Source organism: Ammospiza caudacuta, chromosome 1 (genome assembly GCF_027887145.1).
Source record: "Ammospiza caudacuta isolate bAmmCau1 chromosome 1, bAmmCau1.pri, whole genome shotgun sequence".
Classification (NCBI taxonomy): Eukaryota; Metazoa; Chordata; class Aves; order Passeriformes; family Passerellidae; genus Ammospiza; species Ammospiza caudacuta.
The window spans coordinates 112,071,473-112,089,128 of NC_080593.1; the positions used below are offsets into that span (position 1 = coordinate 112,071,473).

Genomic DNA, 17,656 nt, shown 5'->3' on the forward strand with positions numbered 1-17,656 from the left:
TGAACATCTCCCATCACTGTCACTGGAACTGGCATTGGTTCTGCTCTGTTGTGTGGCCACGCCATGGATCAGAAAACCTGAGCAGGTTTTATTAATGCCTGAGCAGGAATCAGTTTTAAAAACAGAAAGGCAAAGGTAACTTAGGTAAAGTTCCTCTTTCCTAGTGTGTACCTGTAGTAGGGCTCTATTGGAACACAAAGATGTGTTCATGTGTGGCATAGGATGCTAACAGCTTTGTTTTCCATTATTAAAAAGCAACACACAAGCAGTGGAAGCATTTAGAAACTGATTTTCCCTGGCAAACATGATCTCTTAGGCTTTGTCAAGAAATGTTGCAAATCCAGTAGTAGTGTTTGTAGATGAATGTGATGATATGGGTTCAAGCCACTGAATTTTTCTATGTAGCATGTGCTTTCAACAGTGCCATAGGAAACAAACAAAATACAGAGACATGACTTGTGCTGGCAGTCACAGCTTACCTCTACAAGTCCTGTAAAGAAGTAGCTTTAATATCTACTCACTGGTTCCTACACAGAGATATCCATTATATTATATTTAAACCAGTTTATCTTCAAAAAAGTAGAGCTGAAGAAACCTGACATCCTAAAGATGTATGTCCTAAATCCCCAAATTTCACCAGTATGCATTCTTCATTTCACTCCACATCTCTCTCACTCTCAGAGGGCAGGACTTTGTGGGTTGTTGAGGGCTGGGAGATCACTCATTGCCCAAGCAGTATCTGCCTCTCAAAAGTCCAATTCCCTCATGAAAGCAAGTCTTTCTACTTGAGCCAAATGCACATTTTCACAGCTCATAGCAACTCAACATTGTCAAGATTACTACCTTGTGAAATTAGATTCAAAGGTTATTCAGGGACAGAAGAACTGACAGAGCATAAAGCATCCCCTTTGGGAAAAAAAAAAAAACCAACAACAAGACAACAAATAACAACAAACACCTTCTCACATTGATAGAATAAAATGCACCATATGGATAGCATAACAGCACTTTTTTTGTATAAAACTTTGCCGGCAGACAAGATTTTAAAAAGCATTTTTTACCTGGGACATAAGTAAAAGAGGAACAGTCTGACATATATCTCTAAATAACACTTTGCATCTAAATATATGTTTATGGAAAGCTAGATTTTGAAAAGATCTAACAAATGCCTTGCAAATTATGGCTCTAGGTAGAATGAATTTCACGGGGGTGTGGGGGAGGTATCCATACAGAGAACAATCCCATATTTATTAGCCACTTCCACAGCATTATGTGCTCCAATAGTATTAATTTTCTGGATATATGTACAACTGGAATTATTAAGAAGTTCAAAGCATTGAATAAAATACGGGAGATCATTTTTTTATTTATTTAACATAATTTAACCTCACAGCTTGACTGAAAGCAAAAACTATAAATTGATGATTATACAAAACCTGTTAAAAGTATGAAATCACTTTCACCAAAAACTTCTGAAAATGTGATGCTCTTTAAAAGATTTAACTTTCCAAGTAGCTTCTTCTATTAAATAAACCTATGAGACTAATAGATTAACTAATATAAGAACAGAATGTCAGTGCATACACATATTTCTTTTAATGCACCTCCTTCCAAGGTCCTGTTCTAAGACATGGATGACAAATGGACCATCCAGTAGTTTTTAATTGCTAATAAATTCTGCATTACATGCTTAATCAAAGTTCCCCACGAATTTTAGGATGATCCCAGCTGTTATTAAAACTGCAAACCCCCAGGTTTATAGACTGAAATAAAAAAAATTTTCCTCTTTACCACTCAGCCTTTCAAAAGTCAAGGGGAAAGATACACAACCAATCATAGGACCCAAATTTAAGCTTTCTGTCTTATGTTTTTCAGATATCATGTTTCATAGGCTTTAAATAATTGGAGCTACTTGGAAACACTATTTACCCATTAACTTTGCACATGAAAAATGGTTGGTCCTTCACTTGATCCAATCACTGGAAACTGCACGGCCCTCAATTAACTAATTCAAGGTAAGGTGTTGTCTGCTCTTTTTTTTTTTTTCCTGGTAGGATGAAAGGCTTTAGGGTAGGATTAGTGAGGCCCATTAATTTTGGAAATTAAATGCCATCCTTTTGCTTACCTGTATCTGCCTTTCCACCAAAGTCAAAAGAAAACATCTCTACTTTGTAAGATAGCCAGCTGTGCCCTGAGCACAGCCCATGGAAATTTGCCCTTGCAGAGTAAATACAAGTTCTCCCCTGTGAGAGAGGAATGGGCTCTGAGGTTCACATTTCATTTTGTACCAACGCCACTTAAAAAGCTCTTACACTTTCTGTCATTAACCCACACACTAATCAGGACCTTTTATATTTTTTCTGTCATTAATCCACACCCTCATCAGGACCTTGCACTGTTGCACTTTATTTTTTCTAGCCACTTCTCCTGAGATGCCCATCTCTGTGCCCCTTCCCAGGAGCCCCAGTGAAGCTGAGCTCTACCATGAGCAAGTGGGGGCCAAGAATGTCCCAGGCTGCTCCTGGCTTGCTCCCTGCCCTTCCTGCACTGAGCTGTGGCCTCCACACGCCCTCCTGCTTCTCTGCAGGTCACTGGGACCTGCTGCTGCCAGCAGCCCTGCCCTGCCATTTGCTACATCAAGTCTGCATAACGTTTTTTCCTCAGTTTCAGAATTTTTCCTCCCTCTGATACTTTATCAAAGGTAAAGCAGTGACCTGTAATGCATGCTTACAAGATCAGATAGGAAATATCTTCTATTCCTGCCAATCTCACCACTTGTTCTAGTCAATAAAATTGTCTTTCTGAGGGGTTTGGGTGTTTTTTCCCGAAATGAGGAATTACAAGAAAAGGTCACTGAACTAAGGTGGTGGTAACATAAAACTCAGACCATGAACTGAATTTTGAATGGGCAGCTTTTCTGACTCCTCTATTAGCCTTTGTCTTCATATATTGTGGCAGAAGTGTAAGAAGAGGTATTGAAAGTCATGAGATCGTCTGTTGGGATAATCCTGTATAAAGAGAAGATCACCATACAGAGTAGATCCACTTTTCAAGCTTAATTCTCTCAATAAATAATTATGTAGCAAAGCACAGTATAGGTGATTTGGATTAACATGTAAGGGTGATTAAACTGGAGTTCACAACACCACAGGAGACAGAGGGTAATAATATTAAGTCATTTGTGCCAATTGGGAGGAACAGGCAGATGAAGTGAAGGCCTAAAATGGCTGCATGGCAGTGAAAATGTTATGTGCTGGTGACAAAGCCCTTTCAAAGAAGAAGGAAGGAAGAAGGAGGCTATTGCACCTTACCCTGCCTCTGACCTGCAGCAGGAGGATTTGGCAACCAGCCAAGCAAGCTTTATGAAATAGTGCATTGTGAAATAAAGATTGTATGGTAAAAAGCAACATTTAAGGAGGAATTAAAACAATTTGCTTTATACAGGTACACAGATGCACAGACATACTCACATTTCGTACAATAAATTGAAAATCCAGATTTGAAGTCCCATGCTTCAGTGATTTTAACTTTTACTTTGACTCTTTCTTTCATAATTAAAAAGAAAAAAACCCAACTGCTAAATAGCTACAGAAAATTAGAATATTCTAACACTTCTACAACCTCGTCCTCCTGCAGTTCTCGCACTTTGAGCTACATAGTTCAATAAGTAAATGCACTATACAAGTAAGCTGTATGACTGAATCTAAGTAAAGCATTCAACTTTAGGTCAGTTAAGGTTTAATCACACAAATACTAATAATGTAGTCCATAGGCTCTCTTGGGCATACATAAACATGATTTTATGATGAGGTCTGGAAAGATTTATCAAGACCATCAGTGAAAATGTATTCCTCATGGTTCCAACAAAGCCCAAATTAAAACAAACATTAAAAAACAGTGATTTGAATTTTAGCTCTGCTAATAAAACCAGAGGAAACTTTCCAATGGCTACTCAGTTGAAGTTGACTCTGCCTCTTTACTTAACTGAACAGGAATATCTGAAGATAAGGATTCATACTGTGTTTAATGTTCAGCTATAACACACAAGAAACAAATGGCTTCTCCAGCTTTTCTGGAGAAATTGACTGATTTGTTTTGGGAAAGGAATTATGCCATGCCTGTATTTACCAACCAGTAGACATGTTTGCCTCGCAAGACCAATGTAATGTTAAGCTGATTTATTTTTATTGATGTCTTCAGAATCCCAAGCATGCTATGTAAATCCAAAGAATTTAGATATAGGAACCTCTAGCAATTAAAATATTGATGAAGGTATAAACAACTTATTCATGTTGTATAAAATTATTACGAAGAATTATCTTCTTAGAAACAGAATAACCTAAAGATTTTATTACCTATATAAATTATAGATGTTAAATGACAAATGTAAAAATTAACACAGTAGCATCCTATATATTTCAAGGATAAAAATTTCAACTAGGAAAAACACAGTAAAAAGTGAAGCAAAAGTTTTGAAGATGCTGCCATGACTGCCACTGCCTACACTACATGGAAAGGAAAGTTCTGCTATCTCACAGTTAACTGTAGACTTACAGAGTCTATTCTTTTTTAGTTTACTATTTCACCTAAATAGCCCAACATATAAGTTCTAGGTACTGTAAACATTGCTATAAAGTAAGCATTACATATGGAAAAATCATGTAAAATCAAAATCTAAACACAGGAATGGAGAAACAGGCTAAAAGCTAACCAGCATACTCCCTGTCAGTTTAATACTAAAAAATCAAAAAGTTAAGATAAAGAATTATCTCCACAGAGCTTAGATATAGCCTTAAAAACTACTTACCTCTTATACTAAATAGAATGATCTTGAATTGGCATAGTAAGTGCAGTAAAAATAAGTATTGTCCTGGAGTTCGTATCTCAAACCAGAAGTATGCAGGGCTAAGTACTTAAGATTATGAAATGCAGATATTTAGGCCAGGTTTCTCAAAAGCTTAGGCCAGGCAACTGGCAGTGTGAGATGCTAAAAACCTTTTTGGCTCTTTAAGCATTTAAGACGCCCCCACCAATTCACAGAACCATAGAACATGACCACTCAGTTCTTGAACAGAAGAGAATAGTTGTCACCAGTTTCCTAAATGACACGGTCACGCCTCATATACTTTCAGATTCATTAGTACACATATTTATAAAATGAACACCTACATTACATAGACATTTTTGGGTAATGATTGACTAGTTTCATATGAATGGTTTGTTGCAATCATTGCAAAAATATTTTATCTCAATTCCAACCTAACCTATAAAAAGAAGTTTTATCCGCTGAGTCTTTTGATAAATGTGCTTTCCGGAGACAACAACTTATTAATTGGCAATAACCACTGAGATCTGTGATGAAGTCATGGCTGCTTTATCTCTAATTAGGTAATTCCATCTTTATGCAGCAAATTTTTCAACTCCTCAGTGTTTTGTCACTCATTTAGATCCATTAGGAACTCCAACATCTTTTTCCAGTATTACATGAACCTGCATATTATGTGTTTTGTTAAGGCAGGGTGGACACTTAGTTGAATGAATAGAGGTGGATTTTACAAAGGTTCTAATGAAGCATAGAGAAGTATCAACCTTGTGAGACTCATCTTTAAGGTGAAACTGACACGAGAAGCATATTCCAAAAGATGTCTGTATGTCATTCCTTCATGTGTCCACCTCCCAGCTGAGCCAAGAGGCTGTAAGGTAGCACACATGCCACAGACTCATCTAACTTCTTTTCCACTAAATACAGCTATTCCTGCTAAGCAACACACTGAGGGAAACAGGAATTTTCAAAACCTTTATTTTAGTCATTTAATACAGCTTTTGAAACAGGTCCAGTCCCACGGGGCTCCATCTGCAAAAGATTTTTTAAGAGCATATGACTAACTGTACAAAGTGAGACAAGGATAAATTCATTCAGAGGGGGTCCAAAAAAACATATATCTCTGATTAAGTAACAGGGCCCAAAGAATATCCATGTGTCCTTTTGAGAGCCAATGCACAGCTCACAGTGTGAGATTGTGGACTGAGGACAGACTGTATTGGGGCCATTCATGGTAACCCCTGAGGAAATCAACTCACCTTTCCTTGCTTTTCTTTTATTAATCCTGAGAGGGTGCAGCCCAGGAGCTCAACAGTAGAAAGTAGAGGGAAGAAATTCTGAATAGTTCTGAAAGGGATCTTCCTGGTGGAGTCAGACAATTCCCAAATGCGATGGGAAACACAAGAGGAGGAAACACATTACTGCATGACCTCTACTAAAATATAAAATGGAGTCAGAAGCAATATACAAGATTTCATCCCAATATGAATTAAAACACACATGAAAAACAATCGCACTCTTGTCTGCTAGAACACCTGTACACAAAGTTTATGTTTGTATTGCAGGTGCCTTAAGAACATGAACTCTTTGCATGCTCCTGGTTCATCTGTATGATTCCATACTTTGGTTCATGGCCACTGGATATGACTGTTCTCATCAGACAAAGGGAAAAAATATATGAATATATATATATATGTGTATATATATTGTGTGTGCGTGCATGTATATGAAGAGAACAGCATGTAGCATTTCCCATCAGATCTGGGAGTAGCTCATGGCTTATTCATGATGAGAAGAGTTGGAGAGCACAGACTGAATAGGTGTGAAGGGACACTGAGAATGACACTCTGACTGAAGCAGCTGATGAGAGGAAGCATCTCTATGAGAAATATTCAGTTGTACCACACCAAGATCCAGGCAACAGCTGCAGTGTTTCACAGAAACACTGTGAGCTCCAAGAAGCAGTAGCTTAGGGAAAACTCTAGAGATGCATATGGAATTCATCCAGTATCAAAATGTTTCATGAGACAGAGTAAAGATCCATTCTGAATTATGTGAAGTGTCTAAGAAATGTGAAAAGTCAGTGAGGCCAAAGCTGAAGGAAAAACTCGCATGCCAAGACAGCAAGGAGACAGAGAAAGAAAAACAGAAAAGACCACAAGGTCGATTTGCCCCCGACTTAGACATTCCTTTGATAAAGAAGAACTGGTGCTAAATGTCACGCAGAATGAATATGTATGAACCTATTGTGAAACTGTATGCATATGCATTTGGAAGGGGGATAAAAGAAGACCCGAGGTCTTCAGAGGTACGCATGCCTTGTTGGGAGACTTGTGTCCGGCGCGCGTCGTAATAAAAGCATACCGGGCTTTACAACTTCTACAAAGTTGTGAAGTTTCTTCTTTTCTCCGCAAAACAGCATGCCACACTTACATGGGTGAAATGGAAACTCACATCAGTTACAGATTCCTACCTTTGGCTGTATATTTTTATACCCTTTCATCAGTTCCCAGTGAAACACAAATGTTGACTGTTTACACAGCTCTCACAGACCAGTTTCCAGGATCTGATTGTGCAAGAATACCATTCTGTAATATTTGTAACCATCAATGTCTTATTCCTTACCACGCATTTTGCAAAATTTTTTGATTGCTGTCTTTTGACTGTGTTTAATAAACATACAAACATTTCACAGCTTTCAATGCCTACCTACACCCCTATCCCCTCCCTGCCTCAATAACTAATGTAGATGCTGTTTTTTAATTGCTTCTTTCAAGCATTCAAAATCAGTCAGTGTTAGAGATGAAATACAAAGCAGGATGTTTTGATGAAACATATGGCAGACAAAACCTCAAGCAGACTGATAGGGATTATTGGCAGTTGTTCTTTTTCACTCCCCATTCTGCGGGGAATAAGATGCTGCTAGAGACCATCTGGGAAATCCATCTAGCAAATCCCTTGTTGTTGTAGGGATCTAGGACATCAACCATGATTCCAGTTCCTCACTGTTTTCAGTGGCACATTACAGCTGCAGCACTGTTGTTTTCTATGGGGCTGAAAGTTATTAACCAGAACTCAGTGGACAATGTGAATTGAATTCTTGCATATCCTCTTGGAGCAAATGTCTATTATCTAGGTTCCCCTTTACTGAGGCCTAGATGCAGTAATTAAAGTTAATTCCTCACAGCCCTATATTCTGGTAAAGTAATACAGTTATCTTTTTCTATTATTTTTTTCATAAAAACCAAAATTTAAGATAGATGTTCCATGAGTCTTCAGAAGCAGATGCAGGAGAATGACCAGAAAAGTTGAAGCAAAAAGAGCAAGCAACAAAAGGAAAGATGAAAGAGAACAAATTAGTTAAATAGTTTTAAAGTTGAATTCTACTTTTCTTTCCTCTACTAAAAATTGACCTATTCAGTTCTCTCACATCACCCAACAAATCCAGCTGCCTGAATAAGTCTCCAAAAAAAGTATTCAGTGTTATAATGTAATTAATTATTCCCAGCAATTGCTATGGAGAGCACAGCAATGGGAAGCTTTTGTAGCACAGCTTGAAAGTGTATCAAGCATTCAGCAAGACATTTGGCTACTGGCATTCATTCAACAAGACAAAAATATTAGCAAATAAGATATCTGTAAGACAACTAATAAAAATTATATTTATTTTAAAATCTCATCAATATATTGTTATAAATGTCATTAAAGATGAACAATCTTTGGCTTCTTTTCTCTCTTTTCTCAGGACTTGTCTTGGCATGTAGAAAAGAATTCAATACCAGAAAGAAAAAATTAGGACTAACATTCATGATTATCAACTTCTTGAATAACAATATAGTTTTGAAGTAGTTGAATGTGTAGAAAGTAGCCAAATAGGAAGCCATTCGTCAAAGATTAGTTTTGAGGATCAGCTCTTCAACCTCAGCATCTGAAAAATTAAAAAATGACAGTTCATTAAGAGTAAATAATATTAAGACTAAACACAATCACAATAGGTAGCAATTATTGCTGCCCCATTATATCTTGCTCAATTTACCATCAAATAGTGTTTAATCTTCCAAGAGCAAGATTTGCTCTCAGTCTTTTTCTAGGTGGCAGGGAAGCTGCATATGTGATAACAGAAGAAGAAAAAGGAGCAGCAAATTGTTTAATGTGGTAAGACTTCAACACAAATTCAATTTCCTTCCTAATGGGGAAAAAACCCCAACAAACTACAACAAAAAAACCCCCACAAAAATAAGAGTTAGGGATTGTAACAAGGTTCAGCCTTGAAGGTGTCTATCAGGAACAAATCTCAGCTGAAGTGAACAAGAATTTGCCTGAAAGGTACAGACATGTGTTCCCAGACTGATAAGTTATAAAACGTTCTTGGGTGTAAACAGGGAGGGAAGTAATTTCAGACCTTACCTCTTTGATTGCAGAGGCACTTGATAGCTTTCTGGCTTGTCTGAACAGATGCCCAGCCTCTAAAAGCAAGTTGGAGAAAGTCCTGCATCTCCTTCCTCTACAAGTGCTTCTTGTTCGATATGAGTGACGAGAGACTCCAAAGGTAAAAGTGGATGAGGATAGACAGCTGGATCTGAGAGCAACACACATTCAATCTGGAATCAAGAGCACCACTTTCTGCTATGTGACCCATGTGCTCTTCCTCCTTTAAAAAGAAACCTCTGAGAAAATTTCTAAAAGGTCACATCAAAACTTGTTCTCTTCCATGCCAGCTTTACATTAGCTGGGATTTCATACACATACAGAGCCAGATTGTGTTCTCCATTACAGGTATGTAAATCTGGAGTGGCATCACCCGTTTCCATTTAATTGACCTGGAGTTACATCATTGTAATGAATGCCCTGCAGGAAATCAATTTCACTTTCAAGAGCTTTGAGTGAACACGAAAACCTGCTGCTAAATGTACTTCCAATGGGAAGAATTAGACACAGAACTGATGGTATCACAGACAAAGGACTTTGATGAATGTGACTGTTAGAGAATGCTACAGAATTCATATTTTCTGACAAAGACAACACATTTATTTTTTTTTCATGCAGCTGCAGTGGCATGAAAAACATGCTTTTCAAAACAATTACTTATTTAGCCATTTATTATGGGTATCCCCCAAAATCAGAAGATGCAATTCTGGAAAAAACAGTGCTCTATAAAACCATAGTTGTTACACTTGAACAGTGATTATTAAACCACTAAACTAACATCAAAAGTTTTTTGGTACTAAAGGTTCTCAGTGCCCTCTAACATCTTCCTACAAAAGAGCAGCAAAAAAAGAACTTTTTTTTTTCTTCATAAAACAAAGATGCTTTATCCAAAAAACAAATAAATTGACTTTTAGAGTCAGAAAACTGTGTTTTTCTCAGTTTGCTTGTTTTCTACAAGTAGGGAAGAGTAAAATCAAGGTGTCAGATAAAATGGTAGAGTAAAACATAAAGGACTCAGACTTTATGAGAGCAACTTCTAAAACCCCTATGCATGAAGCAGAAATTCATTGGGAAAGAGAAAAAAACAGGTTAATTTGTAGGTGAGTGGGCAGAAAAAAAATTTAGGAAGTCACAAAACTGCTTGCATACACTTTTTGTTCTCCTTTCATTGAAGTTCTCCATGCACAGGAGAAGAGAACAGGCTTATCTTCTACTGTAGTATATCTATCTCCCAAGAAGAGAAAAGCACTGACATGCCAGTGACCTTTGCACAAACTTGAGCATAGCAGAGAAAAAAGATATATACTTCAACAGAACACCTGAGCCTGCCTTCACACACCAAAGTTGTGGGATGCAAGAATAAAGATATAGCCTCGTATCACCTACACATGATGGTGGCAGGGGTGGATTCTGCCTCCAGTTCCCTTCTTTTATCATCTTTACTTTTAAATCTCAGTACAAACTATTTCCACAGATTCAGTGTAAAGCAGCAATGATGGAACCAATGATTGGGTAGCAATTAAGGCAAAGCTGGAATATGTCACCATCCTGTCCTCAGTGCTATGATTGGAATGGTGAAAGCAGACTAGACCCTAGTGGAGCTGCAGACTCTTTTTGTGCTGGTATCTCATTCCTCCAGAATGTTCATAATGCTGGCTTTGCCTTCTGCCTCACTCCTGCTGTTGTTTGCTCAAAATCTAGTATGCCACTACTTGTAGTAACATATTCTAAACCTTTCACAAGACTTTGCTCCACTCTTCATAAGTTATTATGACAGTAGCAAACAGTATTTCATGCTAAGTCTCTTTCTAGTCCTAACAATTAAGCCATAAAATAAAGCTGTCAAACCCCTGGACTGCAGACTCTTAAGATACTTCCATAAACAAAACAGCAGTCAGTAAAACATGGCATTGCTTGAACACTTTCTGTCTGACCATGGAAATGAAATAAAACATGAAATAAAAGTTAGAACAAACAAAACCAAAAAAGTCTAATTTCTTCTTATGCCATACCAAGAGATCCAACTTCAAGCAAGGGAGACAATGACAAGTTCTGAGGAGAGACGAGATGGAATCAAAAGATCCTTTCTGACAGGCTAAACTCTCAATCCAGATTATCTTAACTTGGGTATTTAGCAAAATAAACTAGATGGGCAAAAGGGTATTTTCTTTTTGTACTAAAAAACCAACATACAGATTTTAGTGGTATCCTCAAAAGAGGAGGAGACACTTCTATCCTGCCCTTTCCACCTTCCCTCCTGCTTAGAGCTGAGGTAACCATCTCATATAAGAACCACAGCACAATGCTCCCATTCAGCTGAAACTTGTCTATTCCACTTAAATATAAATAATGATGATGATGAAAGAAAAAAAATTGAATTACTAAGTAAAAAAAAAGAAAGGAAAAAAAACCCAAAACAACACCTCCAACACCGTTCTTAATAACATGCAAATTCCCAAAGTCTTCATTTTAACTCCTGCTTCAAGTAGCTGCAAACCTGTTTAACATTTTATTAACAATTTTTTAAAATAAATTACTTTATAAGTTTCTCGATAGGCCTCTATCAGCCTCAATTAAAAGTGCACTGCAATTCCTAAGGATTCCACTTGCTTTAGAAAAAGCCATATGGTTTCTTATTTTCTAACCATGGCCATTTCCCCAAGGAAACCTGCAGACAGAAGCACAGGGAACTAGGCAGGCAGTGACTCCATTGTCTCAGAAACACAATGTCAGATATGATGACGTTCGCTGGATTTAAGGAATGACCTTCCACCTTTTGCTAAGATGCAATCATATCTTTTAGAAGAAAAGAGAGTGAGGAAGAAATTCATCGAGATCTGCCTTGCTCCTCATAGGTGGTGTCTATCCGTGACTAAATTCATGTGCACTTTTGGAAACCAGAAGGATTCACCACAGATGACCACAGGCTTATCAGTATAATTGCATACACAGCTCAGGCTGCTTGGACAGTCATGCCTGGTTTCCCTTGGTAATGATGAGCTCCATCAAAACAGATGTTACAAGATTCTACAGCTGGACTAATCACTGAAGATGACTAAATTTTATAGTGCAGGAGCTTCAGACTTCACCCAGGACCTCATACATGCTCTGGCTTTCAGATGCCATACAAGGTTACAGCCTTTAAATACCTTCCTGGAGAGGGGCCTGAGTTAAAAGCAGACTGTGCCAAGTTAACCTGCCAGAGTGTAGATACATCCATTGCAACAATAATGTGTGTTTGAAGTTGCAATTGCTGGAAGCAAACAGCCCCCAGCAATGGCCCATGACAATAACACTGCTCTTTACATCAAGAAAAAAGGTTGAGAAACACTTCAAAAGCCCAGCATTAAAGGAGAGACAGAAAGATTTTAGTTTTAGAGATTACATGAAAACTGTGCCTCATGGTGAACAACTGTAGCTATATTGACATGCACATTAGAATGCAGTATTATAATTAAAGGTCAGGGTATGCAGCAATCATTATTTACTGTTCTATCCTTTAAAACTATGTTTTACTTTCCAGACTTAAAGGAAATATTTCTTATCTTGTGCAATTCTTCAAGAAGCCAATTATACACTTGAGCTAAACATAATGCATATTAACTTAGGCTACCATACATCCAGAGGGACTTGAGGTGTCCAACTTTCTACCAGAAATTTCATCTGGTAGAAAGAAAAAAAGCCAACTTTTTGCAATTAGTAGGTATCTGGTCAAAATGAGCACATATGTTGTCCTTGTTAACTCATTTTAATGCCTCTTCTAGGCATTTATGATCAGTAGCATATATTTCTATTTGGAAAATCCCACAATGAAGTTTTTGCATATTAGGAGTGCCCTTTGCAATGCAGACATAACAAACCATTTATTAATCCAGGTAAAATAATGGCACAATGTAAGTATGACTGGTGAGCTCAAAAGCCTGTTTTCTCATACTATATTAAAATAACATTGTTATCCAAATGCAAAAGAGACAAAATCATTTGAAACAAGGAGGCTTGCTGTATTTAGTGAAATAAATAATGAAAAAGAGGTAAAGCTATATAATAACTTTTCAAACTAAAATATATGGTGCAGGAAGTAGCAATAACAAAAGAATCTAATAAAAAACCTCAGTGCTACAGAGACTTCACCGCAGTCATACAAAAACCCAGCAGGCTCACACATAAGTAATGATCTAAAATAATTTATATGTGCATGTAACTATTTGAATTCATACAACCACATTTGCAGAGCATTTGCTGATGAATACTTTCAACATGATTTCTAGTACAAAGACCCAGACCAGGTAAGTTAAACTTAGGTATGTGTTTTTTCAGCTATGCAAAATTTCACTAACTTCAATTTAGCCCTAAATGGTTGTAGAAATTTCTGCTGCTGTGAACAACTAGGTCTTACTGGAGGGTCTGTTTCCTAATATAAGCTCAATAAAAGTACATATAAATAAAATGTATATACATAATTATGTGTACATATATGCATTAAAAACTATGAAAGCCCATTTTTTCCTTGCACAACCAATTTTCAGTAAATAGTAAAATATTTTGGATCAGATTTTAAGGTTGTTACAATTTGCCAACTCCCTCCACGGCGCCCATGATCTTTTTGTAAAAAGAAGAGATTACCACACATACTTACTGGCTGAACTGAGGGTTAAAAGTAACAGTGTCCACTGAAATGTCATACTTGTTTAAAGAGTGCTACTAACACCAGTTTTAAAAGCCATATTCTGAAGTAACTGAACCAAGCATTCTTTAAATAATATACTGTAGCTGTTCATAGGGTTATCTAATCTCCAGTTATTTATCTAAGTTTTTTCAGGCAAGAAAAACACAAACCTTACTTTCTTAAAAAGCACTAATTATGTCCTCTGTGTCTATAGGCATGATTATAGGAAAATGTTAAGTATCCCTGTTTTGACAACCAAGATTTTTTGAAGAATAATATCACTATCTTCACAACTTTTCCTATAGCAAAATAGGTATGGACAAGATGAATATTCTGAAAATTTAACTTCCAAAAAGAAATAACCATTTTCAAGAAATATTTACCTTTTAGCACCCATGTTTTTAAAGCAAATACGATAGAAAAACTACCATTTTTATCTCAACAGCTTCTTCTGATCAAAATTCTGCAGCAGATACAAAATTATCTATCTATCAGAACATGTCAGCCAAGAGATCCTCCTAGCTCCATTCCTTTGCCCCTGAGTTTCCCAGTCTTGACTCCCAAGAGAACACCATCTTGTGCAGGTTAAATGGGTCATTGAGGAAGCATAATGTATTTCTTCCTTCAGTACTAGCCCATTAATTCAAATATATTTAGAAACTAGATATTTTCTTCAGTAACTCATCTTACAAATCTCTAACAAATTTTGTTTATCTGAGGATTGTGTTCTTCCTGAAGTCTTTACTCTATATTTAATAATCTTTACTGCATATCTAATTAATCATATACTTAAATGAACTCTAAGCATCAACATGAGTTTCACTAGGACAAAAAGAGGAGACAAATCTGCATATTATTGGCAATATAGAGTGGGCAGGATGACAGCAAGTGTGAAAGAATGTATTGATGTGGGGGATGATTCTGGCCTCAAAATTTGTAAAGAATGAGATGGCTTTGATTGTCATCTAAATTCATTATAGATTTTTAACACTTTTTGATACATTTTTCTTGCATCGGAGTTGGAATTGATTCAAATTGGAAAGTGAACATTAGGCTATGTTCTTGTCTTAGCTATAAATGAGTGGCACATTAAGACTCCTCCCCATCTTTGCCAAGCTTATTTGTGTATTTGCAAGAGTGATGGCACAAGCAACAACATACCTCAGGCAAAAGAGCCTGTGTGTCTGTCAATATTTGGGTGATGAGCCTATAAAAGGTTCATTAGAACAATCTGCCCTGAAGCAAAAGAAGATACTGTTCATATCAGCCAATTTGAGACCCGCTGTGCAACTCAAAGTACTGAGTAAATCCAGCACTGGGGTTCATACACAGGCAGAGGCTACAGCTAGTCAGAACATTTTCCAGAGAATGGAAGTTTGTGAGAAAAAAAGTATTCCATACAGATAAACAGTTTTTCATAAAGATTTCATGGAGAAGTGTTGGGATACATGATTTGCTTAATGGCCATGAGAAAGACTAACAATCTCCCATTTAGTCTCCCTTTGTTCCACCCACTAAAACTTAGGCACTAAAGTTACAAAATCATTACAAGTTTTCATTTTTACTCCACAGGCAATGAAGATAGGAGATAAAACCTTAGTATGATTAAATGTTGTTCTCTAGATATCACTCATGTATTATCCCTTTCTAAGTATGCTTAAGGATTTTAACACTCCTGTTTCAAAGCCCTGTAAAAAAATGTCCCCATTCAAGGTATATCTATGCTGCCAGGCTACTGAAAGCCAGTGAGTAGCATTAATAGTCTTTGGATCCAGGACTCACATCCTATTACTGCTGCTGTAAAAGTGGTAAGCCAGTTGGTCATCAGATACTAATTAAAAAAAAAAAAAAAAAAAAAAAGGAACGTGTGACCAGTAAGATCAATGACTAAATTCTATGACATATGCCATTTCTTCACCCTCCCTACCATAGGCCCTCATGAAAAACACCATCCTAGTAAGCTAGCTAACTTAATCTGTGAGATCTGTCTTTATCTACAAAATAACATCCTTGCTTCTCCTTACCCACACAATAGAAACGACAGCGAAAAGCCCTCAGGGGATTACAGCTTCTTAAAGCAAACTTGTCAGTTTTAATTCAGGTTAGGTGCCTGCATAACACAATCATGAAGAAACCAAATCTATTCCTTTCAGATGTTGATAATTCACTGGTAGGAATTCTCTTGGCCATACACACTTAACATTCATATGGATTAATTCTTGTCCAGGTTTTGGTGAGAAAGAGTTCATTATCTTCCTAGTAGCTGGTATAGTGCTGTGTTTTGGATTAAGTATGAGAATAATATTGATATCATACTGATGTTTTAGTTGATGCTAAGCAGTGCTTATCCCAAGTTAATGATTTTTCAATTTCCCAGGCTATGCTGGTGAGCAGGTGCACAAATGGCTGGAAGGGAGCAAGCCAAGGACAGCTGACCCAAACTGGCCAAAGGGATATTCTGCACCACAGAGAGGATTGCCCAGTATATAAACTGGGGGGAGCTGGCCAGAAACTGTCAAATGCTGCTCAGACACTGACTGGGCATTGGTCAGTGGGTTGTGACCAACTGCATTGTGCATCACTTGTGTTTCTTAGATTTTATTCCTCTTTCCCTTTTTGTTGTATTCTTTTCATTACAATTATCAGTAGTAGTAGTAGCAATATACTTTAATTTATTTCAATTGTTAAACTGTTCTTATCTCAACCCATAGGTTTTACCTTTTTTCCATTCTCCTCCTGACTCCACCAAGGCAGAGAGGGGAGTTAGAGAGTGGCTGTGAGGTATTTAGTTGCCAGCTGTGTTTAAACCATGAAAATTCTACAGATACATAATAGAAGTGATGAGATGGCCATCTGCAAATATACATACATATATATCTCCATATTTTTTATATATATCTATATCTAAATATATATCTAATATTATTTACATACTTTTTTTTTTTCAATTTGTTCATGTAGACCATTCTTAATAAATTATAAAATTGATAAAAATCATGTCTGATGGAGAACTACACCATTTTTGCCTGTGTGTCAGCACAATATATTGCCTATACATATATATTTACCCATGTACATCCACATACACTTAATGTACGTATGCATCATATATGTGTAACAGAGCATACAAATCTTCGTATGGCATTTAAATAATGATCTGACAAACATCAGACACATCACATTAAGTGCTTAGCTGGGAAAAACCTTTAGTTTGGCCTCACAAATCTTTTTCTTTTCTGAACTACATGCTTCATATCTGGACCATGTGGAAGCATCTTACCTTGCTTCCATTTTCTCTTGCCTCCCGTTCCATCTTGAGATCAGAAATTAAGAGAGTCTTGTATTTGTTCTTTCCATTACTGCTGTGATCATCTAGTCTGTATTCCGAAGTCAGCTGAGCAGAGAGGGGACTGTCACTCAGGTTCAGAGGCTGCTCATCCTGCTCCAGATTTGTTTTGCCATTACTGTTGGTTTCTGCCATCTCCCTGCAGTGTGTTCCCCCTGAAGCATTGGAACTGTGTCCCACGGTCTCATTGCCATTAAAACTCTCTGCAGCTGAATCATCTATTAAAAAAGACATATTTTCAGTCACATGCCACATAATCATCTCTGTCCAGTTCAAAAATAATTTATAGATTCACAATTTTTTTTTCAAAACAGAATGAAAGCTGTTTCTATTACTAGCACCAGTAAATTTCTGTAAAAAGTGCAAACACACTCCTCCATGTTTTCACGTAAAA

General features: G+C 37.0%; 1 protein-coding gene across 2 annotated transcripts in view; it reads right to left on the minus strand.

Annotated features, from left to right (window-relative positions):
* Positions 1 to 17,656, minus strand: part of NOL4 (nucleolar protein 4) — a 186,519-nt gene that overhangs the window by 62,222 nt on the left and 106,641 nt on the right. For both annotated transcript variants that reach the window (XM_058808766.1, XM_058808774.1), the window contains exon 6: positions 17,197 to 17,480. In XM_058808766.1, coding sequence (XP_058664749.1) covers positions 17,197 to 17,480 — 284 coding nt within the window. The remainder of the gene's footprint in view (positions 1 to 17,196; positions 17,481 to 17,656) is intronic.